This window comes from Falco naumanni, chromosome 16 (assembly GCF_017639655.2).
Source record: "Falco naumanni isolate bFalNau1 chromosome 16, bFalNau1.pat, whole genome shotgun sequence".
In the NCBI taxonomy this organism is placed as follows: domain Eukaryota; kingdom Metazoa; phylum Chordata; class Aves; order Falconiformes; family Falconidae; genus Falco; species Falco naumanni.
Genome location: NC_054069.1, coordinates 468,178 through 480,980, shown reverse-complemented (window position 1 = coordinate 480,980; position 12,803 = coordinate 468,178). Strand labels below are relative to the sequence as shown.

Here is a 12,803-nt window from a genome sequence, read left to right as displayed (position 1 = left end):
ATCTTGACCCAAAAGGCATGCAGCACTTTAGGTTTTGTTTAAATTGAAATGTCACCCCCACACACTCACAAATCAAGGGTCTCATGCAGCTGCCTCGTGCAGACGTTGCACACGGGGCAAACAGAGATGGCAAAGCAGCGCTCGCCTCAGAAACGCAGCTTTGTGGCTTGAATTACAGCACACTGGGTGGGGAGAAAGAAAAGGTGGCCATGCCGTGACGCCAGTGCCTTGCGCTCAGTGGGCCATACCAACTGACGGGCAACGTCAGTTTGTTTCTGAAGGGTGGTGTCGCACAAAAGGGCTTGTTAAATGCCCACGAATGCAACAGGTGCACGTACTGTACTGATATACCGTAAGTCATTCCCCAGAGCGCTTTCTTTCTCCAACCCACGTTCACCTAGCAGCTTATGGCGAGCGCAGAAGAGAGGCGGTATGAAAACACCACCTTTCAACAGAACCATTTTTATTGTGTTGTGAAAGACTGCGTCTAAAACCAGATGAAGAGGAGTATCAAACAGCATGTTTTACCTAGTGTGTACAAAGACGTACGCCACTGAGGCTCGAGTGTGTTGATTCCTTGCTGAAACAGAAAAGAAGCAGTAACTCAGGCTTCTGCATTCTAACAACTGTTAAGAAACAAGGTAACTGAAGGGTGCAGCTTCTCGAGAGACTGGCAAACAGAAAAGAACCAGGAGACACATCTAGTATGTGCTACAGGATGGCATGGTACGATGAGAAATCAGCTGGTGGTTTTATCGCTTTCTCCATTCTCTATTAGTTTCCTTTTCTTTTCATCCGTTTTCCTCTTGAAGATGCTATCTCTGTAGAACTGAAGTTCTTTGATGCTTTCCCTGATGTCATCAAGCGCTCTGAAAGAGAATTAAGGAGGATTTCAAAATGTCTGTGCCCATCTCCAGTTACAGCCAGATTCTAATGCTTCTGAAAAATTCCAGGCTGTAGGAAGCCAAACTCTGATATGCACGGATTGCACACCCGTCAGAGATAAAAACAAGCCTCGCTAGTCTCAAGTATGCGGAAAGCAGTAAAAGTCCAGCAGCACCGATGGGTCAGGGAGTGACGTACAGCTTTTTAGCTGATGTTGCCACGGGACACAGAAGCTCCTGAAAGCCAACAGGTTCTACAGCTTCAACTATTAAAAGCAATTCAACCCCAGAGAAGAGACGAGGGCTCCGGAGACCTGCTTTCAGCACCTGCTTTGGCCAGTTTTGCCCGCTCAGACAGCAAGGTCTGTACAGGTCTGCACGTTCCTGCGGGGTAGCACACCAACCTGCCAGTCTGATCGAGACCTCTGCTATAGATGAGTGCCCTTACTCTCCATACAGTATACACGGACTTACCAAAGCCTGTGCATCCTGTATGACCCACTGTCTCCTCCCTTCAGAAGAACGAGAAAATGTAGCTTTCTTGGAATACATGTTAACATCGCACAGAATCTTTTATTCCAAAACCTTGAGGTAACTGCAACTTTTAGGGATGCCTCAGATGCTGGCAGAAGCGTAACTCAAAATTAAGCCCTTCCACAGAAAGGAGAAACAGCTCCCTGACACACTACAAACCTCGGAACTGGGCAGGAGCAGAACTCTCATCTCCTCATTTGCCACCTGCTGATCTCAGTGTCTGTGAACAACTCAGCACAAAACAAGGGCAGGTAAAACCCACTGTTAAGCTACCATTTTCACGTAATTTCTCCCTGCGATATCTACAAAAGTGACAGATGTACCTATGCTGCCAAACAAGCATCTTGGCTCAAACAGCAGACAGAGTGAATCAGAACAGACAAGGAAAGTTCCAATTCTCTGTGTTTTGATAATCCCTTTCCCTATACTAACCAGGCTTTGGAGAGGAGAATACAAACATATGATGGGGAGCACAAGCACAGAGCCTCCGCTGTTGTCTGCACTAGAAGTAGCATGTCTAGAATTCAAAGGGAGTTCCACATTCTGCTCGTGAAGAGCACAGTTCCTGCCTGACAACCTCTGCTCTGCTACAAGCAAACATAGAAACCTTACCTGTGAGAAGCTGCCTTCTTTGGTGCAAACTCATATTCTTCTGGATACCAGCGTCTGTAAGCCAAAAAAAGTGCCACTTAAAAGAGGAAACTGGGATTCCAAAACACATCTGGTGGCTGCTATGGGTTTGTTACAGTCAGTGAAAGAATTCCAGTTTCACTGGCATTCACAGAAGCCTGTACTCTATAAGTCAGGGTGCTGCAAACTCCAGAGCACACCTCGCACAGAGTACTTCACAGCTCTCTCTGCGCACCCCCTCAAAACAGAAGCAATGAAAGAACGAGGTGGCTGCAGGCAGCCCTCTCCCAGCAGCCTTGAACCTTGTTTTAGACAAGCACGCATTACGCCCCTTAACAGGCTTCCCTAGATTCTCTTTCATATGACTACTTAATTTGGGGAACATTTACCTGCAAAGTTCTTTGACGGTGCTCACATCAATGATCCTGTAATGAAGATGCCTCATGAACTGAGGCATGTATTTGTCAAGAAATTTCTTATCTGCATGAACAGAGTTACCTACAAAGACACAAAACAAGACGTTTCTTCAAAGACATTACAAAGCCACCACGAGCGACATCTGAATGAGAAGCAGGCTAAGCGAGCTGGGGAAAGATCATAGGGTAAGAAAAGCTGTTCATAAACAGCTTGTTTATCCCATTTTCTAGTAAATACGATTGTAAAGGTTTGTCAGATTTTCATTGTGGGATCACAGTTTAAATACGTAATCCCTCTAGTAATTCTTCAGTTACTACGGTAATTTCTTCAGACTACTACAATTTCTGTTGCACAGATAAGTATCACAGTATTATGTGATCACTGGATTTTCTGCCAAGTGAAAATAGGCACTGCCATTCATTTCACTCAGCACCAGTCCCCAGACTGTACATGAACGTCCTGAATGTAGTTGCAGGACATTTGGAAGAGTCATATTTGGCATGTGGTTCGCTACACAGCAAAGAAGACACTGTCAGGTCTGCCGCTCAAACTTTGCAGTCACAGACTGCAGTCAGCGGTTCAGTTGCCCACCCCAGTTATAACTGTATATGGAAACAGTAATGCAAAAAAGAACCAAAGTTTCCTGCAGCAGTGACGTGCAATACTTGCTTTAGGGAATCTGCAGGATGGATGATGCCATCACTGAACCTCTCCTTACTAAACAGGTTTTGATTTGCATGCCAGATGTCAGCATAGAGATGAAGGCATCTCCACCATGTGCATCAGCCGGCCTTTTGGCATCCAGCTGGCATCTGCACGAGGGATGATACTGTTCTTAATAAGAATAAACATACTTTACCTGCAAGAGGACAGAGACCCGGGGGTGTCTGTTGTCGCACAAAGGACAGGAACTCATACTCTGCTTGCTGCAGTGAAATCTTACTCTCCTTCACAGCCTTAGTAAGGCCAGACTGCAAAAAAGAGCCATCCGTCAGAAATCAGAAACACACAGTGCCAGAAAAGATACTTCCAGAAATGCTCAGCAGCAAAAGGTCAACCCTTCAAGTGTTATTTGTTTAAGGAGAGGCATTTGCCTCCCCAGCACACAGCAGTAGGTATAAATAAACTGAAATAATCAGGACCCTGGATTAAGTGTTTATCAAGACTCCTATAAATCAGAAAAGTTCCTTCCTCCTTCTTTTTTTCAATAGTTAAATGTCAAATCTGCTCCAAGTGTTCTCAGTGACTTGTTTCCATCTGGCTATGCTATATATTTCCACGACTGTGCCGCAAAAATCTACTTGACAGATCCAAGTGGTGGTTAAAAAATTCATTATGTGGCTGCATTTTCATCTACATTCTAATTGCTTCTCTTCTCTTAGTCAATTAAAAATAAGTAGCTCCTCAGAAGCAGCGATAACATTATGCTACCATCTCCAATTCACTCGCGAACTGAAGCTGAATTTGAGTCAACTGGAGAAGGGGAAAAGCACCCATCACGGTAAATTAATATTAATTTTCCAAACTCTTGCTAATCCTTCCCAGGGAGAGTGAGATGCCGAAGGAGGAAGGAGGGGAGGGGTTACAGATGTCTTAAAACTTCAGCCCTTAATTGAAAACTAACTTGAATTTCAATTCATAATTACGGATTGGAAAATCCATTCACTTTCTTGCTGCCGGCAAGGAGGAAGCTTTCTTTGGTGGCTGAAAGAACTGCAAATAATCTCTTGCTGCTAAAGTTAAGCTCTCAGCAAAAAAACACCAGGTTTACAGCGCTGAGGGGACAGGCAGAAACAATACAGTGCTTACAGTAAATCAGCCAGTTTAAATTGGCAGCGAGAAAACTACATTTTGTTTGCTCTGGACTATTCTACACCAGTCTTGTGCCTCTTCTTACTTAGGGCTTCAAGCCACATCTTCCCTTCTCCCTCAGAATTACTCTGTGAATTATTTTAGGCAACGCAGAACAGATTTCACCGGGAGGAGCTGTGAGAGGACTCCATCCAACCCAGCCCACAGCCGGGGCTCCTGCAGAAACAGGCCAGGGCCAACGGCTCAACAAGCAGACCAGGGAGCCAAACCGACATCCTAACCTCACACCAAGAGGCACGATGCCAAGCCTCCACCTCTGAAGACGGGAACCAGCTGCACATATCTGCGTGACAGATGCCATTCCCGGGCCCACCGACACTCGTTTCACCCTGCCTGCAACTCTCCCATGAGCTGTCGCTCCAGCCATCTCAGGGGACCGCTCAGCAGCTGTTGGCCTTTGCTGATGCTTCCAGCTCTCAAGTCTGACAGCAGCTTCCAGAGCTATCCAAACTTGTAGAAAAACCAGGCTACAGGGCACAGGCCACTTCAGGACAACTTCGCAGCTGAGACATGGGACGAAGACTCAAGATACACAAATGCAATAAGCAACTATGCCATGGATGACTTGCGAGACCTTGGCCAAAACATTACACGTCAGCTCCTTGGTACAAAGTAAGGAGGATACTTACTGTCTCCCATTCTTTATCCCCTCTGAATGCAAACTGTTCAGCACAGGAATTGTCCCTTTTTAGGTGACTGTACTGCAACTAATAATCCTGAATTATACGTCATTCTCGTCATTGCAAAGAAAGAGAAATCATCTGCTCTAGAAGGGTTACCTTCCCATGATGCTCCTTGCACCACTCGGACATGCCATCCAGCAGCTCGTCAGGCTGATTAATAATCAGGTTAGGGCCCTGCCGGGAAGAGAAAAAGACAAAAGTAAGGAGAAAAAGTTGAGTACCAAGTGGTTTCAGGCCTGAGACACAACACTGCCACGCACAGCGACCAGGGTGGCAGAAGTTGCCGCTTGCAGAACACAGAGCGGGCGCTCGGAGGTGTAAAGCGAAGGCCGCAGCCCCATGCTCCCGCCTCGGCCCGAAGCGCCTGCCGTGGGCGGCCGAGGCGGCCCGAGCCCCGAGGCAGCAAGGGCCGGTGCCCGGCAGTTCCTCGGTTCCAGCTGCCCCTGGAAGCAGGAAGGTGCCGGCGGCCCAGCAGGCCCAGGCCCCCAGGCGGCAGGGCCGGGTGCCGGCAGGGCCCGGCGACTCCCCCTCACCCACCTCGGCCAGGACGTTGAGGTCGCAGTCGGTGATGAGGCAGGCCATCTCCAGGATCTGGTCCTTCTCCACGTCCAGGCCCGTCATCTGCCAGAGGGGAGCGGGCTGTCAGCGCGGCCGCGGGCCGACCGCGACCCCCTCCCCTCGCCTCCCCTCCCCTCCCCTCCCCACCTCCCTCCCCGCACCTCCAGGTCCACCCAGACCATCCGCTGGCCCATGCCGCCACCGGCCATGGCCGCCGCCCGCCGCCGGCCCCGCCACAGCCGCCCGCTGCAGCCCCGCAGCCGACCCAGGCCAGCGCGGCTGCCGCCCAGCATCGCCGCCAGGCCGCAAAGCGCGGCCGCACCACAACTCCCGGCAGGGCCCGCGGCGACAGCCCCCAGGCGGGCGCGGGCGGCGGGCGCGGGGGCTGCTGGGCGATGTAGGCGCGGCGGCACGGGGACGCCCAGCGCTGGAGGGGCACGCACCGGGAACTGGCTCCGCCGGGGCGGGACACGACGGGGAGCCCCCGCGGCTGGCCCGGCCTCGGTGCCACGCAGGCAGCGTTACCGCCCCAGGCCCGAGGGAGGCTGGTTCACCCACGGGTATGAGCTTTCTTCCAGGGAGACTTTTAATTCTCTAAGGAACATTCACATTTTCTATATCAAAAATGCCGTGCGAAATATTTTAAGATGGCAGAAAGCACCCGTCCCACCTCTGTTTAAAAGGGGGTTACCCCCACAGCTGGTACAGAGGTGGCCCCCTTCCACCCCACTGCAAAAGCATCAACAGCTGCTTCCCTGCAGTACGGTTTCTCCGAAACGGCAGCACATCGGGTCATTTCCCCACAAAAAGCCCTGAGGTACAGAGTTAACACGCCTAAAATTCAGATGCTAGTTTTGGAGGGTTACGCCATGAGTAGTTTTACAAACATTAAAAGGTAACTTTGATGGATTGGTGGGTATTTTTTTATATGTGTACTCAGTAAGAAACAGATTGAGCATTCTCTGCTGTCAAGTTCTTTGAAGCCTGCCGCACAGGCGTTAATGCCGCGCCGGGTGCCACTTGGCCTCTCTGTAGCTCTCCCTCCGGTAGTCATGGTTCCAGCCATCACCGTGCCTGTCGTCATAGCCAGGTTCCTCTCTGCCTGCCCTGAAGTGATGCTCGGCACCAGCATCGTGCCCCCTCTCCTCAAAGCCGTACTCCTCCCTCTTGCCCCTGCAGTAGTCAGGGCCCCGGTCCCCAAAGCGCTGCTCACGACCAAAGTGCCTGCCGTCCAGGTGGTAGGGGTGGGCGCTCAGCCTGCCCTTGCGTGACACAGGCATCTCTGGGCGCCGTGGCATTTGGGAGGCTGGCAAGGGGTGGAAGCCATGAGGAGCATGCTGGTAGCCAGGCAGGGCAAAGCCAGGCTGCTCATACTTCCCCCCGAACGGGGGCTGCTGCCACATGGTGCTGTTCATCTGTGAAGAGACGAGGAAAAGGGTTGGTGGGTTTGGTATGCTTGCCTTCCAGGAGAGCACTCCAACCAGCCTGGGGCCGAGGAAATGCTAACTCCTGAGCCAGCCCCCAAACCACACGTTAATTGTGCTGCAAAGGCAGGGGAAAACAAAAGTTCTTTGTTTGGAAATGAGAGTAAACACTAACTTACAGGACAGCTATTACCAATGGCTTCATCTTAGGATGTTTCATCTTGGGAGCTGAACTCCTAAAGCTCAAGGCCCTCCCTGACTAACTGCCTTGGTAGCAGGAACTGTAAACCTCCTGGAATCATCATTTCAATGCTCCCAAAAGATATTCCCACCACCTCTCACACTCATTACAGGAAACAAATACTCAAAACTAGAGACGACTCCACCAGATGTTATCTGTCAGCTGCAGACAACTGCAGGGTCAGATGCCATTAGTGAGCAAACAGCGTACCACCGCTTGTCTCTGAAGGTTCTCAGCAAGCGGCAGAGACCGCTGTGATGATGTGAATCCCGCTGCTACCATGCTGTCCGGACCCCTGTCATATCTGCAGGCAAAAAAACAAATAAGGAATTTTAGCTTTAAACACAGTTCCAGCGGCATCTGCACCTTAGTGGCGTTTCTCCCATTAGAAGCAAAACAACCATCCAAACATCAGCTGGAACTCACTACCATGGTCAGAAACTGGGAAGAAAGACCAAACTGCACTCAGAAAGAGAGCCAGGCACACAGCGAACCATGCAAACGCTGTTTTCTACTTCAAGCTATGCGCACGTACCCCCATGCGTGCTGATGGGGCTCGTACCTGCTGCAGTTTGAAGCCGGATGCAGCGTGCTAGACAGGCTGGTGCTGGCAGCTCCGTGAGGGGAACACAATGGATTGCCATCTTGAGATGCGTGACTGCTCCCTTAAGAGAAACAAAACATTTCATGAGGCCAACAAACACGAGTTAGAGCAACTTGAGTCTGAAGAAAACTGGTAAGACACTAAAAGTTTTCACATGCCAAATCAGCCCTTGAGTTTTGGCAGTGACCCACACAGGCACACGATCCAGTCTCCAAAACAAGGTGTTGCAAGTGTCTTAATTAAGATGCAGTTGGGTGGCAATATTCTGGCCAATCTGCCTCATTTGACTGACATCAGAGGCAACTTTTACTGTTTGTGTGATAATTTAGATCAGCTTTCAAGGGTAATATATAATCAAAAGAATATAACCAAAATAATAATTAAAAAAAAAAAAGAAACAAAAGACTCAGCTCAGGGATTATGCTTGGCTGAAAGGTGCTCTGCTAAAGCCCAGGGACAGAAGCACACGCCTGCTCGCCACCATCGTTCCGCTAAATCACCGGCTGTGAGGTGCGGGGTCGTCTGGTGAGACGCACACGTGCAATTTACTCAAATAAACATAAATCCGTCGGACGCTGCGAGGGGGCAGCTGACAGCCAATTTGCTTTCTCTCGAGGTTATTTACTGTTTCTTTTTGTGGGTACCTGATCGGAACTGGATTTTGATGGGCCTTCCGTACAGTTTGATCCCGTTGAGCAGGCTCAATCCGTACGGGACGGATTCCTCATGTTTGAAATTCACGAACGCAAACTGCTTGGGCCTGCCGTCTCTGTCCTTGGGGATTTTAACCGTAATTACCGGGCCTGCCTGCGAATCACGAAATAGAGGCGTTAAAAGCAAAACGCAGCCGCTCTCCCAACAGCCGGGGGGCGGTCGCCACCCACCGGCCGCGGCCCCTACGAGCGCCGCGCTGGTTTGTCCTCCGGCGGCCGCCGTAGCCCGGCCTGGGCCCGCCCCGCCGCCCCCCCGGTATAAAGCGCGGACGGGCGGAGCGGCTGCTTGCCGGTACCTGGTGGAACAGCTCGAAGATGAGCTCCTCGGTGACCTTGGGGTCCAGGTTCCCCACGAAGAGGGTCCGATCGGCCTCGGCCGCCGCCGCCCCCATCGCCGCGGCCGGGCAGCCCTCTCCCAGCGGCGCCAACGTTTGGCTCTGCGCAGGCGCCGTCGGCGTGACGTGCTGCGTCAGCGGGCGTGGGCGGGCGGGCCCTGCCCCTGGCGGCGGCGGGGCCGCGGGGCGGGTGGGGGCCGCGGGGCGGGGGAGTCGCGCTCGGGGGCTGGGGCCGGGGCCGAGCGAGGAGGCAGCAACCTGCGGGCTCAGAAACCGGCCGGGGCGGCGGGAGGGCCCCGCGCCTGTGAGACGCCGCGCTCCCACCGCCCCGCTGCCTCCGGGGCCGCGCAGCTCGGCGGTGACTTAGAATAAACCCTGTTTATCGCGGTGGAGTTGTCGCGGGCACCAGCTGTGCGGCTGCCATGGCTCGCAGCGCCGCGGGGGTCGCGGAGTCTCTTCCTCTTGGTCAAACGGCACCTCTTAAAAACTGGTACGGACTGAAAACCCACCTGAATTAGTGGTTTGCGGAGCGGAAGATCTGCACGGCTCCCGGTCCCTGCAGCGTCGTGGTGGGAAGTGGGTGGCCCCTCTGCAGGCGCTTTTCCCCCTCCCCAGCTGTGGTTTCAGCTGCACCCCTCGTGGAGCTGGGGTGTCCGTGTCCCCGGGCCCCCCCTTGCGGGGCTGGGGTCCCCCCTCGGCACGAGCGCCAGGCACGGACATCGACACCGGTTGGTGTCAAAAGCAGCGCGGGGAGGAGAGGGGGGAAGGCAGCTGGAGGGCAGCGCTTTACGTTACGGGCCGCCGTTGGGTGCCGTTGCTGCGGGCCAGGGGGGCTGCCTGGGACCCTCTGTTACATCTCAATACGAAGTGGGCGCTTTGGGGTTTGTCTCTGGGCAGAGCGCTGGCCGGTTGGCCCCCAGCTACTTTACATCCCCAGGTATTACACAAAACAGTTCCCTGCCCTCATCACTTGATCAAGTACTGTTCTTCCCAGCAACTGCGATCCCCGGGATGTTTGTGAAGATGCCGGGTGTGAAACAGGGGTGTTTTCCATCTGGGAAAAAAATGTTGAAAGGGGAAGTTGAGCCTTCATTTTTCATTAGATTCCAACATGTTATGGCAGATCCTATTTTCTTGTTAATTAGGTGCTGTTCATTTTCTTCACTTCATTACTTACTACTGCACCTAGAATTTATATTCATTTGGTTTAATCGTGTTCGCCTGGTTAAATTCTAAACAGTTACTCATTCAGAAAGGAAATTACTACCTCACTTTGCCAGGACTTCCACTTTGCCTTAATTTCCCCAGAGCCTCGTTTGCTTTCCTCTGCCTTTTGGGTTTTCCCCGCCCATCCCCCCCACCCACCCCTTTCTGGGTCCCCCTGGGCTTGGCTGGGAGCGAGTGTGATGCTTGCACCTTCCTTGGCACGGTCCACATGTCTTCCAGCAGGTGTCTTCCAGCGGGCACCGTGGCCATGCGCAGGTAAATTCAGAGAGCTGCAGAAGGTGCCGATGGGCTCAGGCATTGCCCATCGCAGCCTCGCGCTGCCCAGGCTCAAAAAAAACCCAGCAAGAGAATGGGGAACTACTTCAGGTTCACAGGCATGCTTTTGTAATTCCGTTGTGGGTTTTTTCCCTTTTTGTGTTACTATTTTATGCCCTTTTTGCTCTTCAAAGAGGCAAAATGGAAAACCTGAGAGTTTTTTGCTCTGAGGGGGCAAAACACATGCTTTAGCTGACTACTTTTGCTCTTAATGTGAAGGTGCTCTTAAATATTACAGAAATTTCAGCCAATGCCACTCGCTAGGAATTCAGAAGAGGGTCTTTGTGTTTTACTTCTCCCTCTTGCACCTCCTCGCCTCCCGTAGCCCAGCCTAGCTGTCCAGGACAGCAGCGTTCATGCAAAATGAGCAGCTAGTCCTCAGAGCTTTTGCTTGTGCCTTGTGCAGCTCTTGCCCTGCCTTCTGGGTTACGACTCAAGCCGTAGCTCCCCAACACCTCCCTTCCAGCCAGAGGCTCTGGCTCAGCTCCAGGGCAGTGCAGGAGCCCAGTGGCCACTTCGCCCTTTCCACATGCTGCCTCTGCCCCTGGCACTGGTTGCAGGTGTCAACTGTGCCTTCCCTCTCACCTGGCCACAGCTCCCACTTCTCCAGTTGTTCAGCCATGACTTCTCTGAGAGTGGCAGCGCTGTGGTCGTGGGGTGTCACAGCACTAGCAAAACTAGCCAGCTGCAACAAGGCTTTTACCATCACGTACCAGGTTAACTTCAATAAGTAGTTCCCGCACCTTGCCCCAGCACAGCCACCAGCAGGGCTGCTCGATCAAAAGCTGATGCCCAAAAATTCCTGCGGCCTGACAGCCATAATTATGCCCACTGATAGAGAGCAGTCACAGAGCTGCTGCAAATGATGGTCCTTTCTCCGGAGAGCAGGGTCACACCAGCTAATGCAGCAACAGCCCACCTCTCCCCCACGCTGTTCTCATTATGGCCATTGAACTTCTGGGGGCTGATGGGCAGCTGTACAGAGAGGGAGAGCAGCTGACAAAAATAACAGCCACGGTTACTACTGAGTAGCATGAGCTTCAGTCGCTGTTCTGCTTCGCTGCTTTGGCTTCATACTCGGACACGGGGTGAGTTGGGCTACATCACCACCTGCAAGAGGAGGAGGGAGATGGGAGGAAGGAAAGGTGGGGTCCCATCTCATTTTACACCCTCCCCATCATGCTGGCTGCGTCCTGCCGTTCCCTAAGCTTGCATGGGCAAGGGGAGAGCTGAGCCATTCGTCACCCGAGTCAGCGTATTCCCAGCATGAGCCTGACCTGCCACCTCAGGTGCCACCGTGATTCCTGTTGGTGAGCAACAGGCAGAATACGGCCCAGCCTCCTTGCTGGGAAAGGCTTTCAGCAACTCCTGGCAGTTGCAACAGAAGGGTAATTGTAGCTACAAACTTCTCCGTAAGGGAATCGCTGTGCTTTTTAAACAGACCATAAAAATCCCCAACGATGCCGACATTCGAACAGTTAAACAGCGATTAAAGACGCCAGCACTACAAGACCTGGGCATGTTATTTCCAGAGAACATGTCAGCAGCTGCTGAATTTCTGCCTTTACTGCACCGCGCTAGCAGGCACGGAGGTCTTTATGGAAACAGTGGTGTTATATTCAGCGTTAATTAGCGAGCGGCACAGGCCCTGAGCTGCCTCTGCATATCCTCTGCTTGTCAGCTCCATTTCTTGGAGCTGGGCAATGAGGCCATTGCTGGCACTTGCAGCAGTGCCAGAAAGCCGTGCTGCTTGCACAGGGCATGCCGGTGGCTCCGGGGGTGGTCACGCCAGGCAGAGCTGGGGCTGGCAGTGTCATCAGCGTGGTCTCTTTCTTACTGTATGCCTCTGTCAAAAGTAGTAAGATTTGTGACAGGACTCATCAGTATATATCCTGTGAGAATATTGCTGGGGCTGCAGCATTCTGTCAAATGATTTTTACAGGTTTACCAAAAAGATCAGCAGGTACTTTTGGTTCTGTGAGTGCTTGGGGTTGTCTGGGTGCAAGGTGTGCTGCTCCCCTTGAGAGCATCCTGGGGTTTTTTCCCCAACTTTTCAGACAGGTCATGCAGGATTTGCCCAGCAGCCAGTCTGGGTTCGGACAATCTCTCTGCATTTGCAGCCAAAGTCTTTTCCCCACAAGAATGGATTTTGGTCTTAACAAAGCACATTGCGGTTGGAAGAGGGAAGCTTCCTGGAAGCTCTGCTCCAGCCGGGGAGGGTGGCAGGGAAGGGAACTTGGGCGCAATTACTGTCTGTGGGCTGGGGTGAGCCAGTGGGGTTACCCCAAACCTGGTTGCTGGCGTGCAGATCGGGCTTTGAGTGCTGGTGCTGCCCGTGTCACACAAATCCCAGCCTGCAGACACCA

At 52.4% G+C, this 12,803-nt stretch overlaps 2 protein-coding genes across 2 annotated transcripts; both read right to left on the bottom strand.

Moving 5' to 3' along the window:
* Positions 1 to 446: 446 nt before the first annotated feature.
* On the bottom strand, positions 447 to 5,898 carry REXO2 (RNA exonuclease 2). Its single transcript, XM_040616151.1, has 7 exons — positions 5,740 to 5,898; positions 5,558 to 5,641; positions 5,117 to 5,194; positions 3,325 to 3,436; positions 2,438 to 2,546; positions 2,031 to 2,084; positions 447 to 869 (listed from the first exon to the last, which is right to left on the bottom strand). Exons 1-7 carry the CDS (start codon positions 5,869 to 5,871, stop codon positions 740 to 742), a joined length of 699 nt encoding a protein of 232 aa, XP_040472085.1. The 5' UTR covers positions 5,872 to 5,898; the 3' UTR covers positions 447 to 739.
* A 248-nt stretch (positions 5,899 to 6,146) lies between these two features.
* Positions 6,147 to 9,023, bottom strand: RBM7 (RNA binding motif protein 7). The gene is made up of 5 exons (XM_040616150.1): positions 8,857 to 9,023; positions 8,492 to 8,654; positions 7,806 to 7,908; positions 7,454 to 7,547; positions 6,147 to 6,993 (listed from the first exon to the last, which is right to left on the bottom strand). The coding sequence occupies exons 1-5, from the start codon at positions 8,950 to 8,952 to the stop codon at positions 6,577 to 6,579; spliced, it is 873 nt and encodes a 290-aa protein (XP_040472084.1). The 5' UTR covers positions 8,953 to 9,023; the 3' UTR covers positions 6,147 to 6,576.
* Positions 9,024 to 12,803: the final 3,780 nt, after the last annotated feature.